At 37.5% G+C, this 22,361-nt stretch overlaps 1 protein-coding gene across 4 annotated transcripts in view; it reads right to left on the reverse strand.

The window, feature by feature from the left end:
- The window catches only part of SNX13 (sorting nexin 13), a 138,154-nt gene that overhangs the window by 4,841 nt on the left and 110,952 nt on the right, over positions 1-22,361 (reverse strand). For all 4 annotated transcript variants that reach the window (XM_033440893.2, XM_004263466.4, XM_033440922.2 and 1 more), the window contains 5 exons: positions 13,206-13,367; positions 11,678-11,749; positions 8,928-9,073; positions 8,604-8,672; positions 6,572-6,684 (listed from right to left, as the gene is read on the reverse strand). In XM_033440893.2, the coding sequence (XP_033296784.1) occupies positions 6,572-6,684; positions 8,604-8,672; positions 8,928-9,073; positions 11,678-11,749; positions 13,206-13,367 (562 nt within the window). The remainder of the gene's footprint in view (positions 1-6,571; positions 6,685-8,603; positions 8,673-8,927; positions 9,074-11,677; positions 11,750-13,205; positions 13,368-22,361) is intronic.

Here is a 22,361-nt window from a genome sequence, read left to right on the forward strand (position 1 = left end):
GCTATTGTAAATAGGGCTGCAATGAACATTGGGGTGCATGTGTCTTTTTGAATTATGGTTTTCTCTGGGTATATGCCCAGTAGTGGGATTGCTAGCTCATATGGTAATTCTATTTTTAGTTTTTTAAGGAACCTCCATACTGTTCTCCATAGTGGCTGTATCAACTTACATTCCCACCAACAGTGTAAGAGGGTTCCCTTTTCTCTGCACCCTCTCCAGCATTTGTTGTTGGTAGATTTTCTGATAATGGCCATTCTGACTGGTGTGAGGTGATACCTTATTGTACTTTTGATTTGCATTTCTCTAATGATTAGTGATGTTGAGCAGCTTTTCATGTGCTTCTTGGCCATCTGTATGTCTTCTTTGGAGAAATGTCTATTTAGCTCTTCTGCCCATTTTTGGATTGTGTGGTTTGCTATTTTAATATTGAGCTGCATGAGCTGTTCATATATTTTGGAGATTAATCCTTTGTCCACTGATTTCTCTGCAAATATTTTCTCCCATTCTGAGGGTTGCCTTTTTGTCCTGTTTATGTTTCCCTTTGCTGTGCAAAACCTTTGAAGTTTCATTAGGTCCCATTTGTTTATTTTTGTTTTTATTTCCATTACTCTAGGAGGTGGATCAAAAAAGATCCTGCTGTGATTTATGTCAAAGAGTGTTCTTCCCATGTTTTCCTCTAAGAGTTTTATAGTGTCTGGTCTTGCATTTAGGTCTCTAGTCCATTTTGAGTTTATTTTTGTGTATGGTGTTAGGGAGTGTTCTAATTTCATTTTTTACGTGCAGCTGTCCAGTTCTCTCAGCACCACTTATGGAAGAGACTGTCATTTCTCCATTGCATATCCTTGCCTCCTTTGTCATAGATTAGTTGACCATAGGTGAATGGGTTTATCTCTGGGATTTCTATCCTGTTCCATTGATCTATATTTCTGTCTTTGTGCCAGTACCATATTTCCTTGATTACTGTAGCTTTGTAGTATAGATTGAAGTCCAGGAGCCTGATTCCTCCAGCTCCGTTTTTTTCCCTCAAGACCGCTTTGGCTATTCGGGGTCTTTTGTGTCCCCATACAAATTTTAAGATTTTTTGTTCTCGTTCTGTAAAAACTGCCATTGGTAATTTGATAGGGATTGCACTGAATCTGTACATTGCTTTGGGTAGTATAGCCATTTTCACAATATTGATTCTTCCAATCCAATGACATGGTATATCTCTCATTTGTTTGTATCGTCTTTAATTTCTTTCATCAGTGTCTTATAGTTTTCTGCATACAGGTCTTTTGTCTCCTTAGCTAGATTTATTCTGAGGTATTTTATTCTTTTTGCTGCAATGGTAAATGGGAGTGTTTCCTTAATTTCTCTTTCAGGTTTTTCATCATTAGTGTATAGGAATGCAAGAGATTTCTGTGCATTAATTTTGTATCCTGCAACTTTACCAAATTCATTGGTTAGCTCTAGTAGTTTTCTGGCAGCATCTTTAGGATTCTCTATCATGTAGTATCATGTCAACTGCATACTGAAGAATCCTTGCATCCCTGGGATAAATCCCACTTGATCATGGTGTATCATCCTTTTAATGTGTTGTTGGATTCTGCTTGCTAGTATATTGTTGAGGATTTCTGCATCTTTACTCATCAGTGATACTGGTCTGTAATTTTCTGTTTTTGTATTATCTTTGTCTGGTTTTGGTATCAGGGTGATGGTGGCCTTGTAGAATGAGTTTGGGAGTGTTCCTTCCTCTGCAATTTTTTGGAAGAGTTTGAGAAGGATGGGTGTTAATTCTTCTCTAAATGTCTGATAGAATTCAACTGTGAAGCCATCTGGTCCTGGACTTTTGTTAGTTGGAGATTTTTAATCACAGTTTAAATTTCATTACTTTGTGATTGGTCTGTTCATGTTTTCTATTTCTTCCTGGTTCAGTCTTGGAAGGTTACACCATTCTAAGAATTTGTCCATTTCTTCCAGGTTGTCCATTTTATTGGCATAGAGTTGCTTGTAGTAGTCTCTTAGGATGCTTTGTATTTCTGTGGTGTCTGTGGTAACTTCTCCTTTTTCATTTCTAATTTTAATGATATGAGTCTTCTCCATCTTTTTCTTGATGAGTCTGGCTAATGGTTTATCAATTTTGTTTATCTTCTCAAAGAATCAGCTTTTAGTTATATTGATCTTTGCTACTGTTTCCTTTGTTTCTATTTCATTTATTTCTGCTCTGATCTTTATGATTTCTTTCCTTCTACTAACTTTGTGTTTTGTTTGTTCTTCTTTCTCTAGTTCTTTTAGGTGTGAGGTTAGATTGTTTGAGATGGTTGTTGTTTCTTGAGGTAGGATTGTATTGCTATAGACTTCCCTCTTAGAACTGCTTTTGCTGCATCCCACAGGTTTTGGATCGTAATGTTTTCACTGTCATTTGTTTCTAGGTATTTTTTTATTTCCTCTGTGACCTCTTGCTTATTTAGTAACGTATTGTTTAGCCTCCATGTTTGTGTTTTTTACGTTTTTTTCCCCTTAATTGATATCTAATCTCATAGCGTTGTGATCAGAAAAGATGCTTGATATGATTTCAATTTTCTTAAATTTACTGAGGCTTGATTTGTGACCCAAGATGTGATCCTGGAGAATGTTCCATGCACACTTGAGAAGAAAGTGTAATATGCTGTTTTTGGATGAAACGTCCTATAAATACCAATTAAATCTATCTGGTCTATTGTGTAGTTTAAAGCTTGTGCTTCCTTATTAATTTTCTGTTTGGATGATCTCTCCATTGGTGTAAGTGAGGTGTTAAAGTCCTGCACTATTATTGTGTTACTGTCAATTTCCTCTTTTATAGCTGTTGGCCGTTCCCTTATGTATTGAGGTGCTCCTATGTTGGGTGCATATATATTTATAATTGTTATATCTTCTTCTTGGATTGATCCCTCGATCATTATGTAGTGTCCTTCCTTGTCTCCTGTAACATTCTTTACAGTCTATTTTATCTGATATGAGTATTGCTACTCCAGCTTTCTTTTGATTTCCTTGCATGGAATATCTTTTTCTATCCCCTCACTTTCAGTCTAGATGTGTCCCTAGGTCTGAAGTGGGTCTCTTGTAGACAGCACATATATGGGTCTTATTTTTGTATCCATTCAGTGAGCCTGTGTCTTTTGGTTGGAGCGTTTAATCCATACACATTTAAGGTAGTTATCAATATGTATGTTCCTATTACCATTTTCTTAATTGTTCTGGGTCTGTTTTTATAGGTTCTTTTCTTCACTTGTGTTTCCCATTTAGAGAAGTTCCTTTAGCATTTGTTGTAGAGCTGGTTTGGTGGTGCTAAATTCTCTTAGCTTTTGCTTGTTTGTAAAGATTTTGATTTCTCCATCAAATCTGAATGAGTTCTTTGCCGGGTAGAGTAATCTTGGTTGTGTGTTCTTCTGTTTCATCACTTTAAATATGTCATGCCACTCCCTTCTGGCTTGTACAGTATCTGCTGAGAAATCAGCTGTTAACCTTATGGGAGTTCCCTTGTATGTCATTTGTCGTTTTTCCCTTGCTGCTTTCAGTAATTTTTCTTTGTCTTTAATTTTTGATCTCTGAGCTTCCTGGACTTCGGTGGCTATTTCCTTTCCCATGTTAGGGAAGTTTTCGACTATAATCTCTTCAAATATTTTCTTGGGTCCTTTCTCTCTCTCTTCTCCTTCTGGGACCCCTGTAATGTGAATGTTGTTGCATTTAATGTTGTCCCAGAGGTCTCTTAGGCTGTCTTCATTTCTTTTCATTCTTTTCCCTTTACTCTGTTCTGTGGCAGTGAATTCCACCATTCTGTCTTCCAGGTCACTTATCCGTTCTTCTGCCTCAGTTATTCTGCTATTGATTCCTTCCAGTGTATTTTTCATTTCAGTTATTGTATTGTTCATCCCTGTATGTTTGTTCTTTAATTCTTCTAGGTCTTTTTTAAACATTTCTTGCATCTTCTCGATCTTGGCCTCCATTCTTTTTCCGAGGTCCTGGATCATCTTCACTACCATTACTGTGAATTCTTGTTTAGGAAGGTTGCCTATCTCCACTTCATTTAGTTGTTTTTCTGGGGTTTTATCTTGTTCCTTCATCTGGTACACAGTCCTCTGCCTTTGCATCTTGTCTGTCTTTCTGTGAATGTGGTTTTTGTTCCACAGGCTGCAGGACTGTAGTTCTTCTTGCTTCTACTGTCTGCCCTCTGGTGGATGAGGCTATCTAAGAGGCTTGTACAAGTTCCTGTTGGGAGGGACTTGCCCACCAGAGCAAAAGAGCTGGCTTTTCCTCTGGTGGAAAGAGCTCAGTAAAACTTTAATCTGCTTGTCTGCTGATGGGTGGGGCTGGGTTCCCTCCCTGTTGATTGTTTGGCCTAAGGCGACCCTACACTGGAGCCTACCTGGGCTCTTTGGTGGGGCTAATGGTGGACTCTGGAAGGGCTCACGCCAAGGATTACTTCCCAAAACTTCTGCTTCCAGTGTCCTTGTCCTCACGGTGAGCCACAGCCACCCCCCACCTCTGCAGGAGACCCTCCAACACTAGCAGGTAGGTCTGGTTCAGTCTCCTACGGGGTCACTGCTCCTTCCCCTGGGTCCCGATGTGCACACTACCTTGTGTGTGGAGTCTTTGTTTCCCCCAGTCCTGTCGAGGTCCTGTAATCAAATCCCGCCAGTCTTCGAAGTCTGATTCTCTAGGAATTCCTCCTCCTGTTGCCAGACCCCCAGGTTGGGAAGCCTGACGCGGGGCTCAGAACCTTCACTCCAATGCGCGGACTTCTGTGGTATAAGTGTCCTCCAGTATGTGAGTCACCCACCCAGCAGTTATGGGATTTGATTTTATTGTGATTGCGCCCCTCCTACCATCTCATTGTGGCTTCTCCTTTGTCTTTGGATGTGGGGTATCTTTTTTGGTGAGTTCCAGTGTCTTCCTGTTGATGACTGTTCAGCAGTTAGTTGTGACTCTGATGCTCTCACAAGAGGGAGTGAGAGCATGTCCTTCTACTCCGCCATCTTGAACCAATCTCCTATTATTCTTAATTATTCATAGTCAGGACCCTATAGCAGGGGCCTCAAAAGCAATACTTTATTGCTCTCGAAAGAAACATGCAACTTCCAAAATGTATATTTCTAACTAGGGTACAATATAATTTAAAGCAAATAGTTTTTAAATTTACTAAAAAACAGGTGAGAGATTATGTATATATAAAAATATATACTTTTACATCTATCCTCACTTCCTTCACATCTTCACTTAAGTGTCTTCATCTCAGGGAGGCCCCCAATGGCTACCCTATCTGCAACTGCAACTCAACTGACACCTCCCTTTTCCTGCACTATCTGTCTCCTCAGCACTTACCACTATCCAACATACTGTGGTTTATCTATTTCTTTCATCTGTTTTCTGTGTCTCCCTAGTAGAATGTAAACTCCAAGAAGGCAACGATAAGTGTAAAGAATAGTGTCTGGCTCATGAAAGGCTCTCAATAAATATTTACTGTATAAATGCATTAAGATTTCTTCCAGCCACATAACTGAGTCAGTCTATAGCACCATCTGGTTTATTCTAACAGTATATTAATATCCTACATTATTGTTTCTTTTTATTTTTCTAAAATGTTATTTCTGTCACTTGCTTTTTATCTCCAAATGCAACAGTATAGTCTATAGGGCAGAATAAATAGCTATGTGGCAAATTTCCAACTTGTCAGAAGACAAAGTTGATTAAAATCTATGATGAAAATATAGTTTAAATTAAAAACAAAATTATATGAAAAGAAATAGATATTGAGAACTTAAATATTTTTCTATTCTCTACATCCACAATTAAAATGTGGAGAAGAGATATCTAGGTATTTTCAAAGATATTTATAACCAAAGAAGAGATCAAACAACCACCCAACTACACAAAACTGCTCTTATTGAGAGAAGACAAAACGGACAAAGTGAATCTCAATTAGTGAGACAGCAGTGTTCTAAAGTAACTCAAATTAGACCAACAGAATGCCACTATGTACACTTTCTCTAGGATCATGTTTTAGTAAAGATTAAGAATGGGCCAATCAGCTGTTTCAAAGGGATTCTTTGAAAAAATGTGTTTGTTCTCTTAAGTAGAACAAATATTCTTCCTGAAAACCTCATACTTCATATACTTTTATCAGCCCTTTCATCTGTCACAGAATTTATCATCAACTTCATTCTCAAAATGTTTCAAGGCAGCAAAGTGAAGTGGTTAAAAGCAACACTTTTTCTTCAAATGGTTGAAAGCAATGGCTTTCGGGGAACTCAGAGCTGAGTCAGAGTCCCAACACTCACTTACTAGCTATAAACCTTGGGTGACTCACTTAACCCCTTTGAGCTTCTGTTTCCTCACATATAAAGCTGTGATGTTAACAGTACCTTGGCTTCATAATGTTGTTATGAGGGTTAGTTAAAGATATATGAGAAATGCCTAGCACAGTGCCTAGTATATGATAAGCCATCAAATGATAGTTATTATAGTCAAAAGGCAGCTATACTTAGCATGCTCAATGCCTTAAATTCAGAAGAAGTACAAATTAATAAGATTTATACTAAAAATGTTCACTTACCTGGCATAATTGAAAGTAATTTAGTTTTTCCTGCAACTCTTGTTCTCATTCGAATAGCTTTATCTCTGCATGGAACAGTCTCTGCTAAAATGCCATTTGGCCAAAAGGCATCTCTATTTAAGAAGATTAAATAAATTTTGTAAACATTTTCATTTTCTAATGATACAAGTTGGTAAAATTATTCCAATTTTCTAGAGAAAACACAAATGTAAACAGAAAAAGGAAACACTTCTGCAATTTTATATAGGTGTGATATTCAACAAACAGTAACTACATATAGGGTTCAATTTTAGGTGTAAAAGGATATATACAAGAAAAAATAACAGAAGTATGCCCTGGAACAACTTAAAACTAAGCCAATATAAAACAAATTCTGCACCCACACCTTAGAGCTGTATTGATTACAATGTTTCTTTCACACATTTAATCCATTCTCCTTTACTTTCACAGTGTGCTTGATTCCTGTTCCCTAGTTCTCAGGCCAAAGGTAGGAATTGAGCACAGTAACTAAGCTTCCATCTGGGAATTTGGTCTGAGAGAAAGAGACTGCCCAGAGTAGTCCTTCTTAACTCTGACTGCACATTAGAAAACACCTGGGAGCTTTAAAAGAGCTTAAGGACCAGGGCCTCCACCAGATTAATTAAATCAGACTGTTTGCAGATGGGACCTAAGCATGAGTACTTTTTAAAGCTCTCCAAGTGACTCCAGTGTGCAGGCAAGGTTGAGAATCAGTGCTCCAGAAAAACAATATTTACCCACCCTGAAACAGAATGAAGGTGCCAGGGCAGGTGGTACAGCTTTTAGAAACAGTATGGTATTGTGAGGAGAAATTTAGCTTCAGATTAGAGAGACCTGTTTCCCCACTATCCAGCACATGAGGCTTTGGGCAAGCTGCTTAACTTCTCAAACCCTCAATTTCCTTGTAACAAAATGGAGACAAAAATCCCTATCTCATAATATAGGATAAAATCAGAAAGTGTACATGAAGTAGTTAGACAGTGCCAAGTAAACAGTGTTCGTAGTTCCCTTCTTTCTGTTACTTCAAAGTACGTGATGCCATGAATGTTTATGCCTTGCTTATCTCTCGCTTTTAGAAAAGTTGTTTGTCTGCCATGGCATGCTTTCCTTGAAGGGACTGAACCTTACCTCTCAGTTCCTGGTAAGAGGGCTAGACACAGAGAAGGGGTTCAGAATATTTTTGTAGAATGAACATATGAATTGGAGTATCACTACTATTAATCTGAACCTTTTCAGAGGTTCAAATAGTTAATAAAAATTTCGACCATGGACATACATATTTCTAAAATTCTTCATTTAAAAACAAGGTTAGCAGGGACTTCCCTGGTGGTGCAGTGGTTAAGAATCCGCCTGCCAATGCAGGGGATATGGATTCGATCCCTGGTCTGGGAAGATCCCAAATGCCATGGAGCAACTAAGCCCGTGTGCCGCAACTACTGAGCCCACGTGCCACAACTACTGAGCCCACGTGCTGCAACTACTGAAGCCTGCCCACCTAGAGCCCACGCTCCGTAACAAGAGAAGCCACTGCAATGAGAAGCCTACGCACCACAATGAAGAGTAGTCCCCGCTCGCGGCAACTAGAGAAAGCCAGCATGCAGCAATGAAGACCCCATGCAGCCAGCCAGCCAGCCAATCAATCAATCAATCAATCAAATCAAGGTTAGCAAATACAACTGAGAAAAATTAATCCTGGAAACTAGGTAACCTGATTATATGACCATGCCATGTCTACATTAATATTTCAATTATTTTAAAGCCACATTACTATGATAAAATATAGCCTAACATCTTAAAGATTTTTCATTTACACTTTTTTCTATTCTGGTTTTAAAAAAACAAAGATGAATAGGTCCATGGGACAAATGTTTATAATTCTTGCAAGTCTTTTTGCTCATCAGTGATGACTAAAACCAACTTTAAGGCCAGGAAGAGAAGGAATGCAATGAAAGTTAGTGATAACAATGCTCAACTCTGTACTATCTGAAAGAAGTGACTGTGTCTTAAGACATACCTGAAACGTTTCACTAAGTCGGCTACTTGCTCAGGTGAGGTCATCCAGTCAACATGGTCAACTATTTTTCTGAAAGTAAAGAAATTCAAATAAGTAAGGTCAAGATTTTAGAAGGTGAATAAAATAAAGAAACATTACTTTCATGAAGTAAGCAACTTAATTTGTATGAAGATTATCTCTGAGAGCAATAGTCTGCTTTAATGATCTTCAAAGACCCAGAGAAGGAAATTCACCTACAAAAGGTTGAGCAATCTACTTCCAGAAGTAAAACTTCAAAAGCTAAGTAAGATCAGCTCTAAGTAGTTTAAGAAAAAAAAGTGGTACCTATTAATAGTATCACCATATGTGGCTCTAATAAGCTGTTGAAGTAGGTTTTTGATATTCCTTCGCAACCACTGATTTCTCTCTTTTAAGTCGAATACTTCATCCATGAGAAGCAGCATTACCCTAAGTGGAATATTGTCATCCACCTGACAAAATATGGGAAGAAATAAGGATACGTTTATTTGAGTTACCTATCTACTATGAATGGCTAATTTTGCTGCTTTTACCAAATGACTGTTACTATTTACAGGTTAGAGAACAAGTTCTACTATAGCCTTTGTAACCAATATTTCATTCTAATTTAGAAAAAATATTTTTAACAGCCATTTTGACAGAATACAGAATTTTACAACTCTACAATGATGAGTAAATTCCAAGGCTGTAGTGAAAACAACTTCTCAAACTGGATTCATGATGGTCTTAGGAAAATATGATTTGGGATCTTGCAGTAGAGTCTGTATTAGTTTATAAGGCAAAGGCTAGCCCCTTTGCCTATTCTCTGGGGCATCTTTTTCAAATGAACAAAATATTCTCAACATTTCTCTTTATTTAATAGAACAAAATACAATCTACACAGAGCAATCTGTTTTGCTCGGTTACTGCGTTGTATGTATATAGGTATTTTCATGGAAAAGAAGCTGAAATAAAAATCCAGCTAACATTACAAAAGGCAACTAGATTACTAGAATTTTCTTTTTATTTTTAAGAAGTAAAAATTTGTACACTTTTATCATGGGAATATTCAATTAATGATATAAAAAGTAAAGAAAGACAACTAGAATGCTTTGATGCCGAAATATATCAATATATAATAGGGTGCAGGTTTAGATATGCAACAAAACTGCCATAATTGCCAGTAATTTTGTAATTCTTTCATCACTAAGCTACTCTTTCCAATTATTTCCTCATCAATGTTGTAATTTAAATACTTAAATTTTTTCATGAGAAAACAGCATGAGTCATACATTTTTCACTGTGTTGTAAACATTTTCTTAGCATACCTTCTCTTTCACATATTTTTCAATAGCTTAACCACTTTGGAGGCAAAAATCACTACTGCTCTATTCTCTGATCGAGTATAGTCATGAGTCTGATGCCACATGACAATTCTAATAAACAGTTAAATTGTAAAAACCCTTAACAAAAAGTATAATGTTATGGATATTACAACAGTACAATGCATAATAAACATTCTAAAATATTCTTAAAAAAACAAAAATATTATCTTTAAGACAGTTTATTATAAAGAAATTCAATGAGAAACTGAAGAGAGATAATTATAACTTTAAAATAACTCTGCCTAATAGAATAGAATATAAAGCCCAGACCCAAATATATAAAATAAGATTTGTGACAAGGAAAAACCATACACTGGGAAAAGAGGGTCTTCTCAGTAAATGGTGCTTAGGTCAACTGCACCCCTACCTCATTCCATACACAACAATTGATCCTAGATGAATGGCAAATCTAAGTTTTGACACGGTAAACAAAAACTTTTTTTTTTTTTTTTTTTTTCCGGTATGCGGGCCTCTCACTGTTGTGGCCTCTCCCGTTGCGGAGCACAGGCTCCGGACGTGCAGGCTCAGCGGCCATGGCTCATGGGCCCAGCCGCTCTGCGGCATGTGGGATCTTCCAGGACCGGGGCACGAACCCGTGTCCCCTGCACCGGCAGGCAGACTCTCAACCACTGCGCCACCAGGGAAGCCCAACAAAAACAATTTTTAAAGAAAATCATAGGAGAACATCTTTGTGACCTTGCAGTAGGCACAGATTGTACACAGAGCATAAAAGCACACAAAGTAGAAGATATTCACAATACACAAATACTTATATCTGACAAAGAAACAATATTCAGATTATACAACGCACTCTTACTAATCAAAGACAACCAAGCCAACAGATAAAAAATGGGGGAAAGAGATAGACATGTAAGACAGGACACCCAAATGGCCAGTAAACTTATGAAAAGAGGTTCAACATTTTAACAGTCATCAGAGAAATGGAAATCCGCATGAGATACAACAAAGAGAATGGCTAAAATTAAAAAGGCATAACATATTGAGTTTTGGCAGGCTGTGAACCACTGATTCTCATGCATTGCTGATGGCAGCGGAAGCAGTACACACACTTCGGCAAATTATTTGACAGTATCTATTAAAATTGAATTTTTGCATAACCTCTGACCAAGTAATTCCATTCCTCGGTACAGAAAGAAATATGTACTTATTTATTTAATCAAAAGACAAGTACCAGAATGTTCACAGGAGTACAGTTCGTAATATAGCAAACATATTGTACTATATTTACAAAATGTAATTGTACTATAATTACAAAATTGCACTGTAAGGCCACAAAAATGAAGAAACCACAATCACACGAAACAAACATGGAAGATTATCACAATGTTGAGCAAAAAATGCCAGACTTAAAGGAGTACATACCTCACAGTTTCATTTATATAAAGTATAAATGCAGGGCAGAAGTCAGGATAGTGTTTATCCTTGGCAGGGGAGAGGATAGTGACAGGAAGAGAGCATTAGGGGCTTTCTGGGGTACTGGTAATGTTCTGTTTCTTGTTTATAGTGCTGATTACATGGATATGTTCAGTTTGTAAGAATTCATCAAACAATGTTTACAATATATGTACATTAATGACAGATATACATATTATACTATATTAAAAAGTTAAAAAGATCTGCCAAGTATGATGTGAATTTCAACTGAATGCTACCAAAATAAAATTAACTCACAGTATCATCAAGTTGAGCTGAAACTCGACAATGTTCAGGATCTGAATCAGTCTTTGGAATTAAAGGAGGAACCTAATATTTAAAAAAACAAAAAACACAGTAAACACACTAAAGCAGAAAATGAAAGAACACAATACAATAAACCAAAATTAGTAGTATCAAATATAATGAACAGCATTTGATTTGATTTTGGGGACAATATATAAACAAAATTTATATAGCATTAACAAAGTATTGACAATCTACAGTTAGAAACCCAATATAAAAGGGTAATTATTTCATTACCAACAGATTTTCTTTCCTTTAAAAAAGGATTCATTTTGAGGTGGATGGAGATATTACTCAAACTCCCATACTTTTTAGAATTTAAAGCTAAGTAAGATTAAATGATTTAAAGACCAAAAGTTAGTAGCACAGTAGGGGAACAGAACTCCAATCTTTTTTCTTTACCATAAAGAGCCTGACAGTATGCTAAGAGGCTTAAAGGAACTAATTAACTGACTGTTATATAATGTAAGTTATGGAGGAAAAGGACAGAAGGACCAGTGCTAGTTGATAACCATTTCTCAGCACAGGAAGGACCATCAAGATCACCTATTATAACCCCTTCACATTACTGGTGAGGAAAAAGAAGCCTGGAAAAGTTCAGTGACTCTTGTAGGAAGTCATATGGGTAGCTATCAGCAGAAGCAGCACAAGACAACCCTCACTTCAGTGTTAGTGTACTTCCCCATGATTAGAAATTAGGATGAAACATCAGAAAAGGTATGAGAATCAATAGAAAGTATGATTTACACACACTGTATTTCAGGAATTGCCTCTTACAATAAAGAAATTCTATCAGTGTTTATATATATTTCCTCTTCATTGAAACATTCTAATAGTTACATGATTTCTTTTATAGTCTTGATTATAACCTTAAACAACTAGGTCAAAATTATTTAAAAAATGTAAATTAGAAGCAAAAAACTACTTGGTCAACTACCTCTTCTGCTAGCGAAATGAAAAAGCTTCCCAAGAAAACTCTTCTATGCCTCTCACAGGTATATACACAGTAAGATATGGCTGCAGAGACTGATGATGTTGAAAGACTTTTCCTCTCTTTGATCTCGTGAATCTTGATCGTGTGACTCAGGAGAAATTAGACTTTATGTTTGCTGATGAATACTAGTAAAACTAATTTACACAACAGCACATAACTGTTTTGTTATAAATTTTAATGACACTATAGAATAAACATGGCTGAATGGAATAAAAGAGTACAAAGAATGTTAACTTTACTTATTTTAAATATGTGCTTTAAATGGATTTTAAAATTCTACTGTAGTGGAGACTGAGGAGTGACTGGATTTTACAGTATCCATTTTCGATAAGAATTAATTCTCTTTAGTTTTTTAATTCTTTATGAGACTATGTGTCTATAGGGCTTTGGACTTACAAAGTAAAATAAGGTAAATCTAAGCAAGAGCTCAGTAAATCTTAGTTGACCTAAAAATAGTTTCCTTTAGGCATTCCTGAAACATCTTACCTTGAAAAATGATTGCCTTATGTCTTGACCTAATCTTTCTGACATTTTGCCCATGTTGTCTGACATTTTAGTCATTCCCTCTGCGAAGCTATCAGGAAGGGATTTAACTGCATTTGAAACATTCCTCATAGAATTTCGAAGCGGATTTACAAAAGTGTCCATCTAAAGGGGAAAAGATTATATATCATGACTTCACTGTATCAGATTTGTTATTCAACTGAGAAGCATGGGAAAATAGAGTGCAACACATGAAAGATGTAATAATTTTCCAGTCTATATTATCTCATTGCATTTTAAAAGGATAAAACTGTTGTCTTCAGTGTGTCTTTAAAATCTATTTTCAGACATAAATATATGAATAAAATTTTTGAGTGATATGGTTATTGGTAGAAATGAATATAAACCTTGGGTTGCCTTCTTATTAAGGAAAACTCTGAAAAAATGAAAATTTTTCCAAACTAGAAATTGATGCAAGTATAAACAGCTACAACATACTTCTGGCACAAATTCAAGGCAACAATGACATAGATATTTTGAGGTGATATTAAAAAGCAAACAAGCAGATAAAATAAACAAACAGCTCAAATAACTAACAAGTAAGATTTATTTTTTAAAAAAATAATTTTTAGGATATGTTACATGCTCAATTACAATATATGGAAGGAATCTGGAATCCATTAGGAAGAAAAGAAGCTGCAAATCAGACACGTAAGCCATACTTTATTAAGGGAGAATAGAAAAACCATAAAGAAAATATGACAAGAGATATAAAAAGAACTGATCTCAGAGGGACAGGAAGCTTTAAAATTGACATTCTGAGAGGAACTTCAAGATGGCGGAAGAATAAGACGTGGAGATCACCTTCCTCCCCACAAATACATCAGAAATACAACGAACTACATGTGGAACAACTCCTACAGAACACCTACTGAACACTGGCAGAAGACCTCAGACCTCCCAAAAGGCAAGAAATTCCCCACGTACCTGGGTAGGGCAACAGAAAAAAGAAAAAACAGAAAAAAAGAATAGGGACTGGACCCGCACTAGTGGGAGGGAGCTGTGAAGGAGGAAAGGTTTCCACACACTGGGAAGCCCCTCCACGGGCAGAGACTGCGGGTGGCAGGTGGGGGGGAAGCTTCGGAGCCACGGAGGAGAGCGCAGCAACAGGGGTGTGGACGGCAAAGCGGAGAGATTCCTGCACAGAGAATCGGTGCCAACCAGCACTCACCAGCCCGAGTGACTTTTCTGCTCACCCGCCGGGACGGGCGGAGGCTGGGAGCTGAGGCTCGGGATTCGGAGGTCAGATCCCAGGGAGAGGACTGGGGTTGCTGCGTGAACACAGCCTAAAGGGGCTAGTGTCCCACAGCTAGCCGGGAGGGAGCCTGAGAAAAGGTCTGGAGCTGCAGAAGAGGCAAGAGACTTTTTCTTGCCTCTTTGTTTCCTGGTGCACGAGGAAAGGGGATTCAGAACGCCGCTTAACGGAGCTCCAGAGACGGGCGCGAGCCGCGGCTATCAGCTTGGACCCCAGAGACAGACATGAGACGCTAAAGCTGCTGCTACAGCCACCAAAAAACCTGTGTGCAAGCACAGGTCACTATCCTCCCCTCCCCTCCCAGGAGCCTGTAGAGCCCGCCACTGCCAGGGTCCCGTGATCCAGGGACAACTTCCCCGGGAGAACACACGGCGCGCTGCAGGCTGGTGCAACGTCATGATGGCCTCGCCACCGCAGGCTCTCCCCGCACTCCGTACCCCTCCCTCCCCCCAGCCTGAGTGAGCCAGAGCGCCCCCGAATCAGCTGCTCCTTTAACCCTGTCCTGTCTGAGCGAAGAAGAGACGCCCTCAGGCGACCTACACGCAGAGGTGGGTCCAAATCCAAAGATGAACCCCGGAAGCTAGGTGAACAAAGAAGAGAAAGAGAAATCTCTCCCAGCAGCCTGAGGAGCAGCGGATTAAATCTCCACAATCAACCTGATGTACCCTGCATCTGTGGAATACCTGAATAGACAGCGAATCATCCCAAATTGAGGAGGTGGACTTTGGGAACAAAGATATATATATATATATATTTTTTTTCCCCTTTTTCTCTTTTTGTGAGTGTGTATGTGATTTTGTCTGTATAGCTTCGCTTTTACCATCTGTCCTATCTGACCGTTTTTGGTTTTTTTTTTTTTTACTTTAAAAAATTTCTTTCTTAATAATTATCTTTTCCTTTTTATTTTGATAAATTTATTTTATCTTTCTATTTTTTTCTCCCTTTTATTCTCACCCGTGTGAATGAAAGGCTCTTGGTGCTCCAGCCAGGCGTCAGGGGTGTGCCTCTGAGGTGGGAGAGCCAACCTCAGGACACTAATTCACAAGAGACCTCCCAGCTCCACGTAATATGAAATGGCAAAAATCTCCCAGAGATCTCCATCTTAACGCCAAGACCCAGCTTCACTCAACAACCAGCAATCTACAGTGCTGGACACCCTATGCCAAACAACTAGCAAAGACAGGAAAACACTCCCATTTACCATTGCAACAAACAGAATAAAATACCTAGGGGTAAACTACCTAAGGAGAAAAAAGACTTGTACGCACAAAATTATACGACAGTGATGAAAGTAATTAAAGATGACAGAAATAGATGGAGAGATATACCGTGTTCTTGGATTACAAGAATCAACACTGTGAATATGACTCTACTGCCCAAAGCAATCTACAGATTCAACACAATCCCTATCAAACTACCACTGGCATTTTCCTCAGAACTAGAACAAAAAATTTCACAATTTGTATGGAAACACAAAAGACCCCAAATAGCCAAAGCAATCTTGAGAACAAAAAATGGAGCTGGAGGAATCAGGGTCCCGGACTTCAGACTATACTACAAAGCTACAGTAATCAAGACAGTATGGTACTGGCACAAAAAAACCAGAAATATGGATCAATGGAATAGGATAGAAAGCCCAGAGATAAACCCATGCACATATGGTCACTTTATGTTTGATAAAGTAGGCAAGAATATACAGTGCACAAAAGACAGCCTCTTCAATCAGTGGTGCTGGGAAAACTGAACAGGTACATGTAAAAGTATGAAATTAGAACACTCCCTAACACCATACACAAAAATAAGCTCAAAATGGATTAAAGAGCTAAATGTAAGGCCAGAAACCATCAAACTCTTAGAGGAAAACATAGGCAGAACAGTCTATGACATAAATCACAGCAAGATCCTTTTTGACCCACCTCTTAGAGAAATGCAAATAAAAACAAAAATAAACAAATGGGACCTCATGAAATTTAAAAGCTTTTGCACAGCAAAGGAAACCATAAACAAGATGAAAAGACAACCCTCAGAATGGGAGAAAATATTTGCAAATGAAGCAACTAACAAAGGATTAATCTCCAAAATTTATAACCAGCTCATGCAGCTCAATATCAAAAAAACAAATAACCCAATCAAAAAATGGGCAGAAGACCTAAACAGACATTTCCCCATAGAAGATATACAGATTGCCAACAAACACATGAAAGAATGCTCAACATCATTAATCATTAGAGAAATGGAAATCAAAACTACAATGAGACATCAACTCACACTGGTCAGAATGGCCATCATCAAAAATTCTACAAACAATAAATGCTGGAGAGGGTGTGGTGCACTATTGGTGGGAATGTAAATTGATACAGCCACTATGGAGAACAGTATGGGGGTTCCTTAAAAGACTAACAATAGAACTACCATATGACCCAGCAATTCCACTACTGGGCACATACCCTGAGAAAACCATAATTCAAAAAGAGTCATGTACCAAAATTTTCACTGCAGCTCTATTTACAAAAGCCAGGACATGGAAGCAACGTAAGTGTCCATTAACAGATGAATGGATAAAGAACATGTAGCACATATATAGAATGGAATATTACTCAGCCATAAAAAGAAATGAAATTGAGTTATTTGTAGTGAGGTGGATAAACCTAGAGGCTGTCATACAGAGTGAAGTAAGTCAGAAAGAGAAAAACAAATACCATATGCTAACACATATATATAGAATCTAAGAAAGAAAGAAAAAAAAGGTCATGAAGAACCTAGGGGCAAGACGGGAATAAAGACACAGACCTACTAGAGAATGGACTTGAGGATACGGGGAGGGGGAAGGGGAAGCTGGGACAAAGTGAGAGCATGGCATGGACATATATACACTACCAAACGTAAAACAGTTAGTGGGAAGCAGCCGCATAGCACAGGGAGATCAGCTTGGTGCTTTGTGACCACCTAGAGGGGTGGGATAGGGAGGGTGGGAGGGAGGGAGACGCAAGAGGGAAGAGATATGGAATATATGTATAGCTGATTCACTCTGTTATAAAGCAGAAACTAACACACCATTGTAAAGCAGGTATACTCCAATAAAGATATTAAAAAATAAATAAAATAAAATTGACCTTCTGACTGTACAAGTGTCAGATAATTTCAATTAAGAGAGCCATCTAAAGAAACCAAAGTAGATGCATATGGATCTCTCTGAGATTTTTTTTTTTTTTTTTTTTGCGGTACGCGGGCCTCTCACTGCTGTGGCCTCTCCTGTTGCGGAGCACAGGCTCCGGACGCACAGGCTCAGCGGCCATGGCTCACGGGCCTAACCGCTCCGCAGCATGTGGGATCTTCCCAGACCGGGGCACGAACCCGTGTTCCCTGCATCGGCAGGTGGACTCTCAACCACTGCGCCACCAGGGAAGCCCTCTCTGAGATTTTTAACAGACTAAAACAAACAAAAGAAATGAAAGAAAGAGAGAAAAAGGAAGGGAGGGAGGGAGGGGAGAAAAGAAAAAGGGGACACAATAACCAAAGTCAAAGAAAACTGTAAGACTATTTTCCAGAAAGTACTGAATCTCATAAAAACTACCACAGATATGAGTTATGTTGTATGCAAAAAGAAAAAAAATAAAAGCAGTAAGAGCAAAAAAATGGAACCCCACTGCTTAAGGAACACAATGTTAACAGATGATATCAAGAAGATAAAACTCTTTAATATGCTTTCATGGTTTTCAACAAGAAAAATTAGAAAAGGTGAAATAGGTACTGTAATAAACAATAACAACAAAGAGTTTACTTCAAGATAACTGTAAAAGTTTTAGTAATTCCTTGGGTTAAGCAGACCCAACAGTCTTATAGATATGCTTGCTGGAATATACAACCTTGAGGAGGGACACTATCACAGCACAACAAATTTAAAGAAGAACCAAAGGACAGAAAGGAAGAAGAAGGGCTTGAAAACCACTACCACTGGTGAAGAGAGATAAAGAGATTACAAAGGGTAAAAAAGATGAAGTTAACTCTCTTGTGTGTGCACACACTTATGTGTACAATTATATATTTGGGTGTAAAATTACATATATGTGTGTGTGTAATTCTAATTCTATATACAGTAGTTCTGAGTTAACCAGAACAGTGTGTTCAAATCAATCAGGACATTATTTCCAACACTGACATTACTGCCAAGTGTTTTTTTTAACTGTAATAACTCTAAGTCATAAGAACACAAGTAGAATTTTTAAGAGAGGTAAACATGAGAATACCACACTTAAAATATACATTTTTTATGAGGTAGAATTTCAGAAGCATAAAAGGCAAGAATTTCACTTTAATCTTAACCTACATTAAAAACTGAACACCGTCAAAAATATTTTAGAATTTTATGTATCTTACACTTCGCAGTAGAAACATGGGTTCAACTAACATAACCTTAAGTTGGTTAAACGAATACAACCTCAAATCCTATCTAGGCATAGGGCTAACTACCACTGACACTCTTTCAAAATAAGAGAACTTAAATCTATATCATGAATTAGATAACTGAAAAGAGTTGCCTGTGCACCAGTCCCAGAACTACAGAATCCATTTCTTTTTCTTTCCTTTTCTTTCTTCCATGTTTTTTTTCCTCCAATTTCTGAGGGCAAAGCTTAATCATCTGTGTTGGGGGTGGGGAGTGGGAGAACCAGGGGGCATGGAAAAACCTCCACACGTGATTATGACGCTCAACCCTGAAAGCAGCAGAATTTAGAAGCATAAAAGCAGCCCATCACAATATGATAATGTTTCCAGAATCAGGATTCGTCTTAAAACAGATGTTTAAAGCAAAAAAAAAAAAAGAAAGAAAATTGCAAAATTACCAGGCAGAAGAGTAAATTATGGATTGCCAGCAAAAGTGTACACTTAGCCTGACATACATAGATGTTGTCTATTCATTCAATTATCACCTCAGTTGAGTTATTTGTATGGGTAAAAACACCAACAAAGGAATTTTAACTTAAATTTAGGTCCCTATCTACAGCTTAAAACTGCCATCACACCATGATACAAAACTGGATAGAAAGGTACTGTGTACATGGAGGAAGACCGCTTGTCAATTACTTCTTCTAGGAATTGGCCCATAAATTTTGCAAAGCTAGACAAATTGTGTGGCCAAGTTAATGTGTTATAAAGTATTATTTCTCAACCTGAGTAGCTACTAATAAAATGTTTACAGATGATTTTCTCTAATAGCTATTTCATTTCCAATGAAATATAATTAAGGAAAATATTAAACTACAATTTAGCCAAAAAGGAAATGTAGCTGAAAACTCCTAATTCTTGATATGCATGAAAATTATTCTGACAATCTAAAAGAGGTCAAGATGAACTTGGTAATTACCAATATGATTTATGAAAAATGTATGTTACTGTGGATTTCCAGAAATGATTGAGAAGGATTTTTAGACTCTAATTTTTAGACTCTAATGTGTATATGTGTGTGTGTGTATATATATATATTGGGTTGGCCAAAAAGTTCCTTCAGTTTCTAAGGAAAAATAAAAGCCGTATTTTTCATTTTCACCAAGAACTTTATTGAACAACGTACTTACCCTTTTGTTCCACTACCTTTTGCCATTTTTCAGGCAACTTCATAATTCCATTCTCCCAAAACTTTTTATCTTTTTGAGCAAAGAACTGTTCCAGGTGACTTTTACAGTCTTCCAGGGAATTGAAATTTTTTCCATTAAGAGAATTTTGTAATGATCTAAATAAATGGAAATCTGAAGGGGCAGATGAATCAGAATTTCCCAGCCAAGCCGTAACAGTTTTTGCCTGGTCATCAAAGAAACATGCGGTCTTGCGTTATCCTCATGGAAGATTATGCATTTCCTGTTGACTAATTCTGGACGCTCTTTGTCAAATGCTGCTTTCAGGTGGTCTAACTGGGAGCAGTACTTGTTGGAATTAATCGTTTGGTTTTCTGGAAGGAGCTCCTAATAGAGGACTCCCTTCCAATCCCTCCATATACACAACATGACCTTCTTTGGATGAAAACCGGCCTTTAGTTAGTTGGTGGTGGTTCATTTCACTTGCCCCACCATCTCTTCTGTTCCACATTATTGTACAGTATCCACTTTTCATGCCCATCACAATTTGTTTTAAAAACGGAACATTTTCGTTGCGTTCAAGTAGAGAATCACACACGGAAATATGGTCAAGAGGGTTTCTTTCTCTTAACTTATGTGGAACCCAAACATCAAAGCAGTTAACATAACCAAGCTGGTGCAAATGATTTTCAGTGCTTGATTTAGATATTTTGAGTGTGCCAGCTATCTCCCACATGGTACAACGTCGACTGCTCTCAATTAATGTCTCAATTTGATAGCTATCAACTTCAATTGCTCTAACCAACCCGACTGTGGAGCATCGTCCAGCGAGAAATCTCCAGAACGGAACTTCGCAAACCACTTTCCCATTTAGTCACAGCACTTTCTCCATACACTGCACAAATCTTTATTTGCGTTTCAGTTGTGTTTTTACCTTTCTTGAAATAATAAAGCATAATATGCAAAAAGTGCTATTTTTCTTCCCTCTTTAATATTAAAATGGCTACACAAAAATTTACCAATTTTGATGTTTTTTTTAATGCACGCCGATATGACAGTTGTCACAATACAATCTAACAAACTTGTTTTGAATGAAGTTAAAGACAACTAAGCACTACTAGAGCCATCTTACGGAAAAACAACTTTTTGGCCTACCCATTACATATATACATGCACAACTGCTGGTTGGTAAAAAAGACATTGTCTACATTTAATATAATGCTTCTTTTATCTCAAAAAGCTCTTATCAATTTATTAGTTTATCTTAAAATTGATACAACCTTGAGAGAAGATAAGGTAAACATAAAAAAGATGGAATACTGAAATGCATCTCTATTGACAATAAAGCCATTTAGAGCTGGAATTTAAACTCAATCACTTCAATCACAAAATATAAAGATAAGTCCACCATATTTTTTTCCTACCATTATAAGGTACATAACCTGGAATTTCTTATTAAAATAAAACATTCCACTTAGAAATGTTAACATTCACTTGGATGTTAAACCGTAGTATCCTTGAGAAATCACATGAAGTTCTTATGCTTACAGTTGTTAATCTTACTTATTTTGTACCAATTCCTTAATCTTTTTTAAGCAAGTTAGCCTTTTTAGAAGAACGAGTGGTGGGGAAGTCTTTTACTTTTAATTTTCATTTTGAAATAATTTCAGACTTTTAAGAAGTTGCAAAAATAATCCACAGAATTCCCACTTCCAGCTTTCCCAACTGCTGCTACAGCTCCTGCTACTACTGTTACTACTTCTAAGAGCCAACGTTTATTCAGACAGGCACTGTAATACATAGATTATCTCATTTGATCCATACATGCTCTACACTGAGGATTAACACCTTCAATCTTTAGAAAATTAAAAGCCCAGAAGGTTAAGTAACATTTTGCAGGACACAGCTAGTAAGTGGCAGAACAGGAATTTGAACCAAAGGTTGCCTGATTCCAATGTTTGTGTTCTCACCCAGTGAGCCTATCTTGCCCAATTTGAGCAGTAAATCATTTATTGCCTTAAGCTAGCATCTTAATAGGTCTTGTGTCCCCAGAATTTTAAACAATAAATATTTCACTCAAAAGGCACAAATACTTTCAGGAACATATCCTATTTAACATTTTTTTTATCCTTACTCCAAATAAAAGACATTTCCTCCCAATAAGAAGTAGCTCCTACTCAAGCTAACGAAAGCTGTGACCTGTCTTAGGCCAACTCTCCTTACTGTATCATTTCAAAAGCTTTTTTTTTCTTGCAAGCTTTTGCTACATTTTAA

The sequence above is a fragment of the Orcinus orca genome, chromosome 9 (genome assembly GCF_937001465.1).
Source record: "Orcinus orca chromosome 9, mOrcOrc1.1, whole genome shotgun sequence".
Classification (NCBI taxonomy): Eukaryota; Metazoa; Chordata; class Mammalia; order Artiodactyla; family Delphinidae; genus Orcinus; species Orcinus orca.